Raw genomic sequence first — 16,177 nt, forward strand, 5'->3', positions numbered from 1 at the left:
ACACACACTAACACACATTCGAATTTGAAGTCTAAGAAATAAATGCAAAGTCGTCATAATCTTTGAGCAGAATTGCGTGTTCTTATGTCTTCTTTTTACTACTTTTGCGCGCCGACTGCGCAATCAACGATCAAAATTATAATAACTTCGAATTGCTGATTAACTACGAGGTCACATAAGTCGTCGATTAATGATGATAACTCGTAAGTGACTTGTCATTGTGTATACAAAAATGAAATTGAAAAAAATTGTTCTCGAGTCGTAAGTCGCAAAATATGTTTATAATCAAAAAACGGAAAAGAAATGAATTGAACGACTTGAATGTACGATAAATATTAAGCAAAATGCATGCAATAATAATATAAGTCTCGCTTGGATTGTTAAATTTAACTATCATATTAACATTTTCACAAATTAAAATGTCTTTTAGTTTATATGTATTTATCACAATTTTTCTAATATTTCTGTAGAATATCTTTACTAAAAATATAACAATATAGATTTTAGATTTTTATGAAGATTTTAAATAAATGTAATACACGTACAGACTATATCAAAAGAAACATGCCTGATAGCACATTGCAATAAAAACAGTTAAATGATTTTGCAACATAGAATGAATTGGAACCACAATAAGTTGATTAATCCAAATGCGTCTTATATTATTAATAAATAGCATGATGGCGTGCATCATGAGCGGCAGCAGCGCGCAAAAACGTCATTGTAGAATTGTATATATCTCGGTACTGCTCCCAACCCCCCCTCCCTCTCCATCCTCATCATGCTCCTCTTGTCTTCTTACATGCTCTCATACGTTCTACCAACGGCTCCGATTATCGCGAACAGAAGAAAACAGTAAGAAAGGTATATTAGACTTATAAGAAAGATTAATGTTGTACAGTATTTCTCTCCGCTCCTCCGCCGGATGTGCGGTCGAAAGAATTCGCGTGTCTGAACGCAGTTCATAAACTTCACATCACTATGAGTTATTACGGATCTTTATATTATTATCTAGTCATGGAGTGATAATAAAAATTCTACCATAATCTTAATTTTCACGAGTGATTTTATATTCTAGAGTACTGCACGCGCAGCACACGGCCAATTAAATCGCCTCAAACATGAAAAGTACAGGATATTGATGAAAACTGAAAGACAAAATTTGAGACACTAAGTTAATTAATCTATTCCTTCCCATCATTCTTCCATACATAATATTAAAAAAAATATTTCTTTTAAAAATTAAAAAAAACGTTACGAAATTAACAAATTAATGGAATTAATAAGTTAATATGAGCATTATAAGTTGCATTATAAATTTGACGAACGCACAAATTCTGCATATCAATGGCACTTTATTCGTAGTGATTATGTACAAATGTGCTACATAACGATATATGAGATAATTATATACACACATACGCGAATTTATTATCATAAAGCAAAATAGTCGGCAAACGAAGACTTTGATATCAGTGTTTGCATCGTATTCAGCATTCGAAAGAACTTTCTTTTCTACAATGAAAGAAAATCTACAAAAATGTCAAAAATACGCGCGTATTTATATAAATATATATACAAATCTCAATGTACAAGTTCATTTTAAGCTCTCTTTCGTTTCATTTTTCATATTTTTTTAAATATCGAAAATAGATTGTGTCCTTATGAAAATATTTGTCACATAGAAATCTTTTTCGTTAAAAAATTTCGTAATACGTAACGTATATGAGTATTATAAGTTTTTGTACCGACATATGTATCGCTAGATACAAGTTTTTTCTTCTCAGAAAAAAAATATGAGAAGAGATAAATGAGAAACGTAGTTGAAAAATAATACGTTGAATGAAACGATTAATCTATAGAAAGAACACAATTCAACAAGTAACAACATTCCTACGTTCTACTTCTTTCTTCTCTCTTTGTATATAATATTTTTTGATCAGTCAGTCTGCAATCTCCATTAATTATCCAAAGGTTCATCGAATGTCCTTGTTTTTTTTAAAACACTCCTTGTGGCCATAAGCTGTTTTATTATCGCCTTTTCAACATTTTTCTTGTTCTTGTTCGAAGTTGTTAAGTGTTCAAATGTGTCTTCCAGCGCCTTCCTAGTTTTTATCAGTTTTCGTTTTAATGCTTCATTCTCCTGTTTCAAAGCGTCTACCTCTTCAAGACCTATAAAGATAATTTTACAAAATTAAAATCACACATTATTTAAAAATTTTTTTTTAATATTAAATAAAATTAATTATTTTTCAATTAAAACTATAATTTAAAAAAAGGTATTTTAAGTTTTTGAAACATACCTTCTATTGGTAATGGACTTTCACTGTTTGAATCTTGAGCTCTGTGATTATCATTATCTTCGTCGCTTAATAAGTTAGTCATAGATTCCGTAATCTTTAAAGTGTCCTTCAAAGGTCTCATCGTGGTAACGGCGGCGTCGCTTTCTATTCCTAAATCTGGCGAACAACTAGATTTACTGCGTCCTCCGAGGGCAGAGTAATTCGTCGGTTGCCAAAACTGTGAACCCTATAATAAAATATGGAAATGAAACCGTAAATCTTAAGTTTTACAATCGGAAAAGTTCGAAAGTTTTGAAGAAGTAGATACAATATAAATTTATTATAAAATATTACTTATCACATTTATAAATTGATCACAAATAATTCAACTCATAAATCTTTGTGCAAAAATAATAAACATACAATAGCAATTCATGGAATATCTTTAATGTGTGTAAGATTTAAATTAAATAAAACAAAGTGTGCATGCTAAATATTTAGTGTCACATGCAATTGAATTAGAGGGTTGTTTATTGAAGTTTAACGGTATACTGTATTAAATATATATAAATTTGCAACACGCAATTATTAAAAAATAAACATTAAACTTATATATCGTCCACTTTTAATATGTTCAACAAATAAAGTTTAGGAAGCTAGAAAGACAGTTGCATTTAATTTAAAAAAAAACAGCGAACTAACGTTATAGGGTTGATATTCCTGCAGAATATCGCAAGTTTGCTTGAGCGTGGCGTCCGTGGGTATTGACGATACGCCGCTCGAGCTCGTCGTTGAATCGCTAGCCTCGCAAACCGCCATGTGTCTCTTGAACTCTTTATTCGCTGTTTCAAGTTCTTGTACTCTCGCTCTATGCGAATCGTTGAGATCGCATATCTGTACGTGCAATGTCACATCACGTATTAGTAATGGCACACATCGGAGAAAACGCTTCCCAACTAATAAATTAATAATTCGGCCCCGCTTACCTCTTTGCTGAATTTATCGTGCAACGAACGAACAGTCATGTCATATCGATTCTCCATTTTCCTTATATCTTGTTCGAGTCTTAATTTGTCGTTTGTCAACTTTGTATTCTCCACGAGTATCTGGCTATGCGAAAGAGTAAGATGATCCAGCTCTTTTCTGAGAGTAGATATGGTCATTTTGGCAGTTTCCGTTTCTTCTTCCAACTGTTTTATCCTCCCTCGCAACTGAAATGAATCAAATGATAAAATTTGTAAGTTTTGTAAAAATTTTTATAACTAGTATTAAAAAGGCAACATGCACTCACCAATTCGTTTTCTTTATTAAGTATTAAAAGAGTCTCTGTGGTCTTTCTTTCGGCACTTTCCTTATATTGCAAAAATTCAGCTTTTTGTTTGGTAATTTCGCTCGCCATTTGCTCCACATCATTAATCTTTCTTTCCAATTGTGTTTTGCGAACGCTATTCTGCTTGTTCTCTTTTCTCAATGTATAAAACTCGTGTATTCTTTTCTCCAAGGAAGCTTGTAATTTTTCGCAAGACTTTTGTGACTTTTCCAACTTCATAATGAATGGCGTTAATTTTTCATCGATTATCTGTAAGTAAAATTCAGTTTTTATCATTAAATTATAAATTATTAAATGAATAAAATATGTTTATTTTATTTCAATATCAGACATAAATTATTTCAATTTTTAATTAACACATTTCATATACATTATATATAATCTTTTAAAAATTGATAATAAAAAAAATATTTCTTTAATAATGTTAATAAGTAAAGCTAATTGGTTACCTAAAACAATACAAATATACTTACACAATCAAAAGAAATTTTAGCGGTCAGATCGTTCCTTAAGGCATTAAGTTCAGAATACAACATATTATTCGTTTCTTTCAACTCCTGCATTTGATGACTCGTATCCAAATCGCTGAGATCATTCTGATAGGTCTTGTAATAAGGCACATAATCCGCAGAGTCTTCAGAATCGCTGCAGGTCTTGGTATATTTTGTAAATCTGTAACGACTCAGGTTCTTATGTTGCTTCTCCTGTAGACCAATTCTGGCCATGGATACAGTTCGATCGGGTTCCGAGAACGTTTCAGAATCCGATTGCGATGCCTGATTTTTCGACATCTCCACATTCTCGGAGCGGCTCTTTTTCGGAGAGCCATCGATCCTGTCATTCACAATTGAGCCATCTTGCACACTCATGCCTTCAAGAGCACGTACAAAATCGTCCGACAGTATTTTAGAATTGAGCAGAACATCTAGCACAATCTTCTTATGCTCGTTACCAATAGTATCTGCGCGATCGGTATTCTTGAGCATCTCTTTCATAAACTTGACTAGATCTTTCAGATGCGTGCGCAGCAACTCGCAGTACTTCTTAGCCCGTTCCGTCTCATTTCCGCAACCGTCGTCGATCTCCGCGGCGATATCGGGTTTCGACACAAGTTTTAGCCATTTCAAGTAATCAACTTCTTTTTCTAGATCATTTCGCTGACTCATCAGTCTTTGAATGCTGTCACTTAATGTCTTCACGTTCACCGTTTCATCCCCGTTGATGTAATCGAGTCGAACGGTATCATTCGTGAAATTTACTTTTACACCGATCTCATCAAGCTCGCGAATCAGACTCGTCAATTGTACGCTGCTATCGGATTCTTGAATAATCTCCGGCTTATTGCGATTTTTATCATGGCTATATGATGCTGTCATATGGTTGTGCAATTTAGCAATTTCCTTGTTCTTGCTCCAGAGTTCTGTGTTAATCAACATCTGTAGATTCTGAGTTGTAACCTGCAATTCTTTCGTCAGTTGTTCGATCTTGCGGTTCTTTTCCTCGATTTCAGCGTTTCGTTGATCCAACTGGTCAACAAGATCTTCTCTTCGTAAATTATCGTCACGACAACCGGTGGTACTAACTTCATCACTGGTTACTTCAGTGTGCCTGAGTTTATCTAATTCAGCAATTTTGTTTTTCAAATCTTCTGTAATGATTTGTTTCTCCATCTCCAGGATCTCAATCTTTTGCTCCTTTTCAAGAAGACGAACTTCGAGTTCCTATATAACAAAAAATAAATTTGATTTATACAAAAAAAGATAATTTTTTAAAATTAATTTTATTTGAAAAAACCTACAAATATAAATATAACTAAAATTTATCATATATGTTTGTAATATAGATAATAATTAATAATTAAAGCAGAATTATAAACATCATATACATGAAATTGTTTTTTTTAATTATTTATGGAGTATATAGATATATTACTATACTTATATATTGTGTTGTATTTCGGAATTTAATGTTTTATTTTTAAATCTTAAAAAATATTCCATTTTTTATTCCGTTTTACTGTTCAAAATAATTATCACAATATTATATAAATATATAATTCCTTTATTATAAATAATTTCTTATCAATTCTTTTTTTATTTTTTGTATATTTATATATTTTAAATATTTTAATAAAAAAAATTATGTACATAATAAACAATAATTAACGAAGACGTAATTTAATTTAAAAATCGATATGTATCATTTAATTATATACAAAAATTACTTTATTATAACATAAGGTATATAGCAATTTAAATCATAATTAATAATATTGCAATGAATAAAAAATTATATTTGTATTATTTCGTACCTTAAACTCAACTTGTGTCTGTTTTTCCAAATAATTTTTTTCAGCTTTTATTGTCTCAATTTGGTCTCGCAGGTCGCTAATCTTGCTTTCCATTTCTTCGAAACGTTGCTGCAAGCATAAAGTATCGTATCATATCAATAAAAACTCAAAAACATTAGGTTCACTGGAAATACTTTATTTACATATATATATATATAATTTTAAATACAATAAAATCAAGTTTATGTATAAATATTGTAACAAACAAGCCTTCTCAAAAAGTGATAAAAAGAAGATAAAATATATTATATGCAAATATGCAAAACCATTACATGCTAGTTATATATTCATGCAGTTACAGTAAATTGTTAATTTTTCATTTTCTTAGACCAACATCGCGGCGGTACAAGTGTGACAATCGCCGGCCCCTAAAAGGAAAACACATTTCTTATGATCTCTTCTGATTCTTTTACTGAATAAATATGCCAGTCTGTCTTACAGTAGTAAAAGAAGCCTAAGAGAATAATTTTCAACTGTACAAGAATATAAAAGCAAATTTTTTTACTTTGAGTAAATAACGTAATATGTTTTTGAATTATAAAAGGAAAATATACAATAATTTAGAAAATATAATTTAAAGTTTGTTAAAACAAACTCTTTAATTTAAAGTTTATTAAATCGCAGTTTTTATTCACTGCAAACATTATGTATATAAGTTTACAAAACTTGTGTTTTGTGTGTTAATTTTATAATAATACCTAAAATAATTATCGATTGTAAAGTATTATTTTTATTTTAGTGTAACAAAGGATATATAATTTTAAATTCATGTCGAATTTATCTAATATTACATGAACGTGAATAAAAGCGTGCTATGTAATAAAACGTGCAAACTTTAATATAATAGATATACGATGGTTTTCTTAATTAGATTACAGAAAATCTGTTAGAATAATAAATATTTGCTCAAGTAATTTAATACATTTTAAAAATTTCATTTAAATTTTATTTTTTGTTTTTAATCTCTAGTACATAGCTAAAAGACACCGCAGATAAGAAAGCTGTGTTAAAAGCAAAAACTATCAAAAAAGAAAAATAGCATTTGACGACACACTCTTAACAATACCTACCTCCATCCGCACCGAGGCGCACAGACAAGAGAACATATTTAGTTGTAATTGAACAGAGAGCAGCAAAGAAAGCAGAGTGATCAATTAAGCGACTCGTAAATAGATACTCTACGTCAGTGCTAGTGCAATCAGCACTGGTGAATATCTGTTAGCATAAAGACTATGCCAATATCAGCTTCCTGCGCATCTGGATATAATTATCGGTTAATTTTGAATCGCTAGTTTTCATTAAACGCAATAACTGAAAGTTTCTTCACTCTTTAATTTAAACTTTTTAAAAACATTACTTTGTTAAATTTTCACACAAATTCTTTGGATATTTTTGTACTCTCTTAACTTATTCGCACGTAAGCAAAGTAACAAACAACTTCCTTCCGTTGTACGGTATTAAGAATTAGAAATTGTGCGCTATTTTCAGAACGTAGAGATGCAAATTGTTCTCGTTATATCGTCTCGATATCTAGATGATCTGACGGATTTATCTCGTTGTTGCTCTCGTTATGTTTATATTCTTGTATTTATTGTTCGTTCGATGCTACCGCAACTGCGGCGGCTGATCGGTCGAGATGAATTTTCGTATGAGGACTGGTACGAATCGCAATGCATAGACCGTAAGAAGCCGCGAGAAGAGGCGACAGCCTCTATTAATAGACGACGACCGCGTCTTCTCGCACGGTATTCCCAAGATACCAGACGAGTCGCGCTTAATGGCTTCAAAATCTTTCTCTCACTAACATGATAGGCCTTAAAAACTTTATAATATTAATACAATAAAGCTTTACAAAACAAAAATAAGAATAGAAAACGAAAGTCTAGTTAAAATTGAAGAGTTATAAAGAAATATGTGATACCAAGGTAATAAACAAGTGATAAGAAAAATTAAAAAAGTTCAAATAACGTATTGTAGGTATTTAAATTGTCAGTATATTTTTTTTATTTTATAATCGTTTTGTTCGAAAGCAATTCTATATTGATATTTGTTCATTATTTCTATACAATTTTCTTAGATGTCCAAAAATTGATAACACCTTTTTCTAATAAACATTTCAAAAAATAGTTTAAATTTTAAACTATAAAATATGTATGTGTACAACTTGCTATATATAATAAAATACAAATGTATAATCTACTATGTATATTCTGATTACAACAATGTTGCAACAAACAATAAATAATTAAAATAAAATTTATCTAGCACATCGAGTTATTACATCATACATTATAAACAATAATAGAAAATTATCATTTACAGTCCTATAAAAAATACAGAAATTAAAAATATTTAAAATAAATATTACGTAATATATTTCATTCTTGTGTATTCTTGTACAACAGAAATTGTCAAGATAGTTCAAAATAATAAGATTCATGCAATCATGCAATAATAATGATAGCATAAAGCAGAGAAGAAATTAGGTAAATTTAGCAATTCTCAAAGAAAATGTCCAATATCAAGTTGCTTAATTGTGCTTTTTACGCAAAATGTGTTTCTACGTTTCAAAATTCAAGATACTATTTATGTGCATCACACATTTTTCAATTATTTAAAGACTCTATTATCAAACACACAATTCTGAAACGTAGACATTGGCAAACAAAATCAGATATGAAATGCAATATTGACCTGTTTGCAGGAATCGTTTTCGGAATTATCTGCATTCTTAACCCCGAGATCCTTTAACGAGACAAGACCGTGACTGTTTCTTCTTTTGCGTAACTCCGTTTCCAATTCCAAAATCTTCTGCCGTTCTTTGTGTGAATCCGTATTCCGCATTTGTTGCTCACGCTCCATGAAACCTTGTATTGCTCTAAGAGCCTTCTGATGCTCGCTTTCCATTTTTTTCAATTTCTGCTCTGCATTTTCTGCTTGCTTCTGAGCGTTGCACAGTTTTAGTATCAACTGCTTCCTGCTATCCTCCTGTTGTTTTAATTTATTCTCCCTTTCTTCCAGTTCCTGCAAAAAATTCAAGCTGTCTGATAAGCCAGATTATCTTATGGCAGAAATAAGACAGACAATAAAAAATATTTTATTAACCTTTATAAGATGCCTGATTTCTCTAGAATCTCCACCTAATGGCGAATTCAAGCTTGCCGCTCTTTCTTTATTTGATTCACAATCATAGGTATCATCGTGCTTTGTTGTATTTTGAATACAAGATATTCTCTGTCCCGGCGAGAAATAATCATTTGTCAACGAAATTAAAGCCGAAGGACTATTAGGTGGCGTACGCTTGCCATAATTATTTTCGCACTGCAAAGTACAATAGATATAATTATTAATTACAATCAATACAATTATAATTATTTAAAAAATATAACAAAAAAAACATGAATAAAAAACATATAGGGCACAGTCTTTATCATACAGATAAGTTCAAGATTAATGCAGCTTGACTAATGTTCTATTTTTTAACACTCCTATTCTGTATTTTTACTAATAACATAATCTTAAATATTACAAATGCACTTCATGTAATAAAATATGTAATGATAAAAATGTGACTGCAAAAGTCTCAAATTTATTTGTGTGCTAAAGATATTATATATAAAATTAGGTATAGGATTATACATATACTATATATATAGGTTTTTTTATGCTGCTCTATTTGTTGTACTTATATTTATTATAATTATAATTGATTGTAATTTATAATTATATTTAAATCAAAAGTAAATCATAATGATTCATGAAGTAAATAATGTTTTATCTTAAAACTGAACAAAGTTTCGTAGCATTAACATAAAAAACAATAATCAGAATCTTGTATTATTTTATATCAAGAAATAAAGTATCAATTTATAATTCACCTGTGATAACAACGCACGATGCTTATTATTGATCTCTGTGAGAGCATCGTCGCGCGTTTTGACAGATGCCCTTAACTGAATAATTTGATTTTTCCTTTTTTCAGACACCTGGATGATCTCCTCGTACGCCTGACATTTTTCCTCCAGCAACGTACTCTTCTGCTTGAGTATTCTGTCTCGTTCGTCAAGATCATTTTTATATTGTTGCATAATAGATTCCTTTTTAAACAGTTGGTCCTTTAAGTCTTTCACTTCGTCGCGTAACTCCTCGATACTTCGTATTCGATCACCGTCCTGTTTCTCCCGTAACCGCGTTTCAGCGTCTAATCGCTCTCTAAATTGATCCCTCTCATTTTCAAGTTCCTGCGCCCAGCTGCGCTCCTCTTCCAGACTGCTGGTTATTTGTTTCATCTAAATCATGTAGCAAATTCCACGAATTACATAATACTACACAATATTTCTCTATCTCGCGTTTTATCTTTACTGTTATTACTTTTCTTTCATAGATATTATTCCATCATAAAACAGAAAACAAATTTATATTGAACTCGCAAGAGACAGAATGTTTAATTTGTACTATCTACTTTCTTCTCAATTCTTATCTTCCACTATATCCTCAAGGCCGCTATTTATCAGTAGAATAATGCAAAATACAGTCTCGATATTATAATAAATATCGAACAAACAAGTAGAACATATTAATTATACATTAAAAAATTATATGCTTCCAATAAATTAAGTCAATTCTTATATTCTACATAATGCATACTATAATATTATCACATTAAGTATTTTCTTGTAAATTTCTTTTGAGAATGTTGAATCAAATTTTCATTCAATTCGCAGGAAAAAAAGAAAACAATATTGCTAATAATACCACATTCCTTTTCAAAAAGACCATTATTAAAATTAAAAAGGAAAACATCTTAGAATAAGGATAAGAACATTTATGTGAAATTTGGAATAAACTATTAAACTCTGTTCTATAAAATTTATTAGACATCTTTTCATAATGTATTAAACTATTTTCAAAATAACTTTCTATTTAAAAACGATCTGTAATATCATAATTATAGCTATATCTATATTTATATATTTTATATCATATTCAAAAAGAAAATTGTCTTATTATTATATTAAAAATTACAAAAATTTATAACATTACTCATTAAATTTTTCTGTGTCTAAAAATAATTTAATAGAATTACATCCTTATAAACAAAATTGATTATTAACATTATTAACCTTCAATACGAGCATACCTCTGTTTCGAGAGAAGTCACCAATTCTTCCATCTGTCGCAACTTTTCCGCGTTTTTTAAGGCCTGTTCTGGAGTGATGCCAAATGTTTCCTTATAATACGTGGATGTGTCCAGTTCCCTTTCTTGATACTCCGCTAATTCTGAAATAACAGAAAGAATTTATATATGATGGATAATAGCAATAATAAATTTACTATTAGAATATGTAAATAAAATTTATATTTTAAAATAATTTTAAATATTTATATATTATAATCGTGCAACAAATAAAACAATGTTCTACCTTTTTCAAGCTTAGTTACTTTTTCTCGTTCTTTTTCGAGTGATTGCTGATATTGATCTTGAGTACGGGAAGTCGCTGCTTTTTGTTCTTCATATAATTTAAAAGCTTTGGCTGCCTGATTAAGAAGAACTTGCTTTTCCACCAATTCCTTTCTCAATTTCTCCAACTCTTCCTAAATAATTTCAACATTAGTGATTAATAAGTAAGTAACAATAAAATAGTAAAATCATAATAATTAATATATAAACTTACAGGTCTTATATAATACATAATTATATTTTCCATAGACTTTCCTTCCAAAAGTAAAAAGTAAAGTGAAGAATTTACAATAATAAAAGTCAATAGAATCAATACAAAATAAGTTATGACATTGACAATGCTACAAAAACAAATATGAACAAAAATAATTCAAAATCTACTCGAACATATTTAACAAATATTTCTATTTTATGTACAAATTTTTTTACAAAAATAAAAGTGTAAAAAACAAAATTTATTCTACACATTTAATTGATTATATAAAAAATTTTTTTTTATTTAATTATATATAAAAACAATTTATATTTTTATTTTTTGATTGTGCTGAATATTAATTAACCTTTAATTCTACGTTCGTTTTGATTACATCCTCGTCGGAAAAAGTCATGCCATTCCTTGCAGGGTTTCCCTCTTCCAGTAGATAAATTCGCAATTTAAGTTGGAAGTTTTCCTTCTTCAGACTGCTCAATTCATCTTCGTACTCTTTCATGGTTCTGCCGTAACCTACTCCACCACCGCCACCTCCACCGCCACCTCCACCGCCTCCTCCACTATCGCCTGGTCGAGCCATCGTCGTTCCGTCTTTGTTCACGGAGGAATTTTCACCATGTGCTCTTGTGTTTTCACCTGAAACAGATATTTCCTTGCATAAATTTAAAATCATATACACAAGAATAACATAAGCAGATACGTTATTATAATAATCACTAAACTTTATAAAATTATTAAACATTCTTCTGCAAGTACAAGTAATCATTCCTTGTTCATACAAACAAAATATATTTAATTTATATTTCTTAATATACAATTTTATTTTTAAAGACAATTTAATTGGTTAATTTAATATTAAATAAATTATATAAAGATAAAATAATTTCAAAAATACATATTAAGATAGAGGTACATTAAGTATATAAATAATTATATAAAATTATAAATAATATTTTACATTATGTAAATATTTTAGATTATTATTCGAATATTGTAATTTATAAATATATACTCCGTAATTTACGTACCTTTGATTATAAATATTAAATAACGTAAAGATTAATTTTTAAACTATGTAATGCGATTATAGTTTAAGTATGTATATAAATTTAAATACAATTATTACTTAATAAGCTCGTGTTTCGTATGTTCTGACGTTACGAACAATATAACCAAATTATAAATTATTTATGCAATATCACAATAATCGTTAGTAATATTTATGATTCTACTTATTCGTCGAACATATATTCTTCACGTTAAACTGCATCAGCAATATGTTCCCGCATATGATACCTTAAAAAAGAACAATGCGACGGTATTACATTCAAGAACGACAGTAACCACAGATTCGTCTTCAAGTTCAACTTTCTATCTGTCATTCGAATAATCACGTTCCCAGTTCTGATTGCATTATTTCTGTCAAGTGCTGATAAAATCCGTGTAAATTTTGAACAACCACGATATGCCACATGTGCCACATTAAACCCGAAATTAATCATCTTGAAAATACTCGATTTTCTACATTCGATGTCGTAGATAAAACGATACAAATAAAAAAACATCGTTCAACTACTTTCAATACCTACATTCTTACGAGTTTCTTAAAATTTTATAAGGAAAACATTCTTAAACTACAGATTTTGAATAATTATTTAGATATATTTATTAAATGTTTATACGCGAAATTATTTCAAAAATAAGGCATGTTTTTAATACGTCATCAATGCAAACCTTTTATTTTATTAGTAATTTTGTTAGCATATTCTTTTTTATGTCATAAGATACTAATTAATTTATTATTTACACACTTCTTATACAAATACATATCTTTTTAATTTCATATACCTAAATAATATAGTATAAAGAATTAAAAAAAATTTGTAAATGTATGTTAAAATAAATCACGCACACGTTATGTTATTTTTAGAATATTCTTCAGATGAGTATCTGTCGAATCAATCGGTCTATTTTTAGTCTGTCTAGGCAAATCTAACCGATGCCAAATCCATCTTGCAAGGGACGGCGCCATCGCCATACATTTTTGAAATTAAATTATTTTGCGCATGATCCAAGCGCCAAGAAGACTCTTTTTAACACTCTTGTGTAAGAGCACAAACAAGAAAATCTAGCAAATACATAAATAAATTATTATATCTCTCCACTTTCTTATTTCACTTCTAAAACAAATTTTAATTATTTTTCTTAGTTATATTTATTTATAATTTTCTACAGAGAATAATATCTTTTCATTTTTTCCTCTTATATATTATTTTTAATATATCATAATATATTATAATATATTAATATATTATATTACTTTTAATATACACACTAATCTCAAATAGGTATATTTCAAATACAAACAACAAATACGGTTTTTTTTAAATCTTATTTTAAAAAGAACTATTAACTATGTATACAAATTTCTTTATAGTTTAAATAGTTACGAGGATTTGTAAATGGACGAGTAGTATGCCCGCAATTATAGTTTTGAAAGAGTTAATGATCATTTCTGCTCTCTTTTCTTCTCCTCTTACGTTCTCTTCATACGTTCAAAGAGTAGTCACGGTTGTCGTCTTCAGTTATCCCCATTTATTACTTGCTAGCAATTGTTAACAAATAGTCGCAAACAACTTGCTATTGCAATGTCTTTGACTTGATCGCATCAATTTATTAATATATCATTAACAATAATTGCCATCGCAATTAGATTAATATTCATTAAAGTAGAGATTAATTAATATTCAGTGCATTCTCATTACGTTTTATATTTATTCAATTCTAATCCAGTTAATATGTAGATGATAAATATCCAAAAATTCATCATACCGAGTGTAACTTCGATCCTTATTGGTTCGCCTTCGAGGTTTCTTGGGAAGAGAAAAGATCTCAGCTGCGACCTACCGCATCCCATTCCACGAAGAGCGCGTTTTTGAAGTCGTTACATTTTTAAATGTACGTGCAAAATTGCAAAAGGAACAGCGAGTGAAACATCGCACCACAAAGGAGACTTACACGACGGCTGCACAAACACTAACTGCGACAGAACAACAAGCAGCGTCGAAGACACAAGACTATAACTTGTGGTTAAAATTATGTTCTAAATGCGCGTGTGATGTCCTATAGATGTACGAAGGTCGGACGTCCACGTGCGCTTTTCGATTGATCAACCCCGAAAAGCTTGAATGAAATATCTCGCCCTTCAAGTTTCGCACGAATGACAGCAAATTACTTTGGCATTTAAGGAACAATCTTCATAAATTAATATTTTCAGTACTAATTGAATTTACCATGCTAAAAGATTTACGTAATTTTGTTGAAATAAAAAATAAAAATCAGACTTATTTTAATCATTTTACGTATGAGACTTGTATTTTTATTTTTAATTATAAATGTATTTTATATTGTTACATTGTAAATGAAAAATTCCAACTAAGATAACCAAGACCAGAAATATTAGAATAAAAAGAGCTGAGAATAAAAAAAATATCAGTTTTACAAAAAATGCGACAGAGCGTGTAAAGCAACTTGTTAAAATGTCTACAGATGCGCGGTTCATATATGTGGAAAGAACAATTTTTTATTGCAATATTTAAAAATTTAGCTAGATACAGGTCAAAAAATAATTTTATGTTACACCATCAAAATAATTATGCAGAAATCCTCAAACAGAATGCTATTGCTACATAAAATTTTTATCTTAGTAATTAACTCAAACATATCCAATATAATTTTTTAATAATCTAACATAACTATTTTCAGATTTATATTTCAGTAGGAAAACTTTCTTTTTTATTGTACGACAATAGCAAATTTGCAACGAGCCTATTTCAAAATTACGGAGCTACGTGGAAATGGTTATTCTTCGATGGAATACGAGTGACTCATCTTGCTTAATTAACGATATACACGTTCTCCATACCTTTCGTACCCAAAATATCATCGCATAGAATAACGGCTTTCGAGAACGATTATGCGCTACAGCATCTTGATTACAGGTCTTTTCATTCACCTCCAATTCATATCAAATTCATTATATCGTGGATACAGTAAATAATATTGCATTTTTTGATGTATATTCTGCGTCGTAATGTGCAGAAATATAAACGTGCCAAATATATTTACGATGGGTTAAATAAAACAAAGGGGAAATAACTTTTCTCGACATATCTTTTCCGTAAGGCAAGGTACTTTACGGAGTACGGAGACTTCGTCACAGGCGCAAAAGTTAATACCGTCGTAACGTTAAACATAAATTCGTTTTTCAGCTGTCATCGTTGGGGAGGCCATCACGTGTCTTAATGGCCGACGTAAAAAGCCCTGGGGAACTTAAGATAATAAAAGAAGAGACGCAAAAGCTTTGTGCGCCCACCAAAACAAATCTATTTCCTGTCTGATCGGTCGGCCGTGTCGTTTGCGCAACGAGACTCCGCCGATTTTCGGCAGAAATGCAACTGCAATATCGATTCGCGCCAGCGAGTAGATACCGCGAAGCGAGAGAGCTCACGTATTTATAGATGACACATTTAGGCCAGAACGG

General features: G+C 30.0%; 1 protein-coding gene across 4 annotated transcripts in view; it reads right to left on the reverse strand.

Annotated features, from left to right (window-relative positions):
* Positions 1-1,335: 1,335 nt before the first annotated feature.
* The window catches only part of LOC105830037 (centrosomin), a 31,066-nt gene continuing 16,224 nt past the window's right edge, over positions 1,336-16,177 (reverse strand). For 2 of the 4 annotated variants that reach the window (XM_012669163.3, XM_012669161.3), the window contains exons 3-15: positions 11,984-12,270; positions 11,386-11,557; positions 11,103-11,242; positions 9,841-10,251; positions 9,068-9,283; positions 8,657-8,986; positions 5,924-6,031; positions 4,086-5,333; positions 3,574-3,861; positions 3,269-3,493; positions 2,985-3,176; positions 2,304-2,529; positions 1,336-2,172 (exon numbers count right to left, since the gene is read on the reverse strand). In XM_012669163.3, the coding sequence (XP_012524617.2) occupies positions 1,961-2,172; positions 2,304-2,529; positions 2,985-3,176; positions 3,269-3,493; positions 3,574-3,861; positions 4,086-5,333; positions 5,924-6,031; positions 8,657-8,986; positions 9,068-9,283; positions 9,841-10,251; positions 11,103-11,242; positions 11,386-11,557; positions 11,984-12,270 (4,055 nt within the window). In that variant the 3' untranslated portion in view covers positions 1,336-1,960. Of the gene's footprint in view, positions 2,173-2,303; positions 2,530-2,984; positions 3,177-3,268; positions 3,494-3,573; positions 3,862-4,085; positions 5,334-5,923; positions 6,032-8,656; positions 8,987-9,067; positions 9,284-9,840; positions 10,252-11,102; positions 11,243-11,385; positions 11,558-11,983; positions 12,271-14,466; positions 14,675-16,177 lie in introns of those variants that run through there. The other 2 variants (XM_012669164.3, XM_012669165.3) reach the window with 2 other exon arrangements.

This window comes from Monomorium pharaonis, chromosome 10 (assembly GCF_013373865.1).
Source record: "Monomorium pharaonis isolate MP-MQ-018 chromosome 10, ASM1337386v2, whole genome shotgun sequence".
Taxonomy (NCBI): Eukaryota; Metazoa; Arthropoda; class Insecta; order Hymenoptera; family Formicidae; genus Monomorium; species Monomorium pharaonis.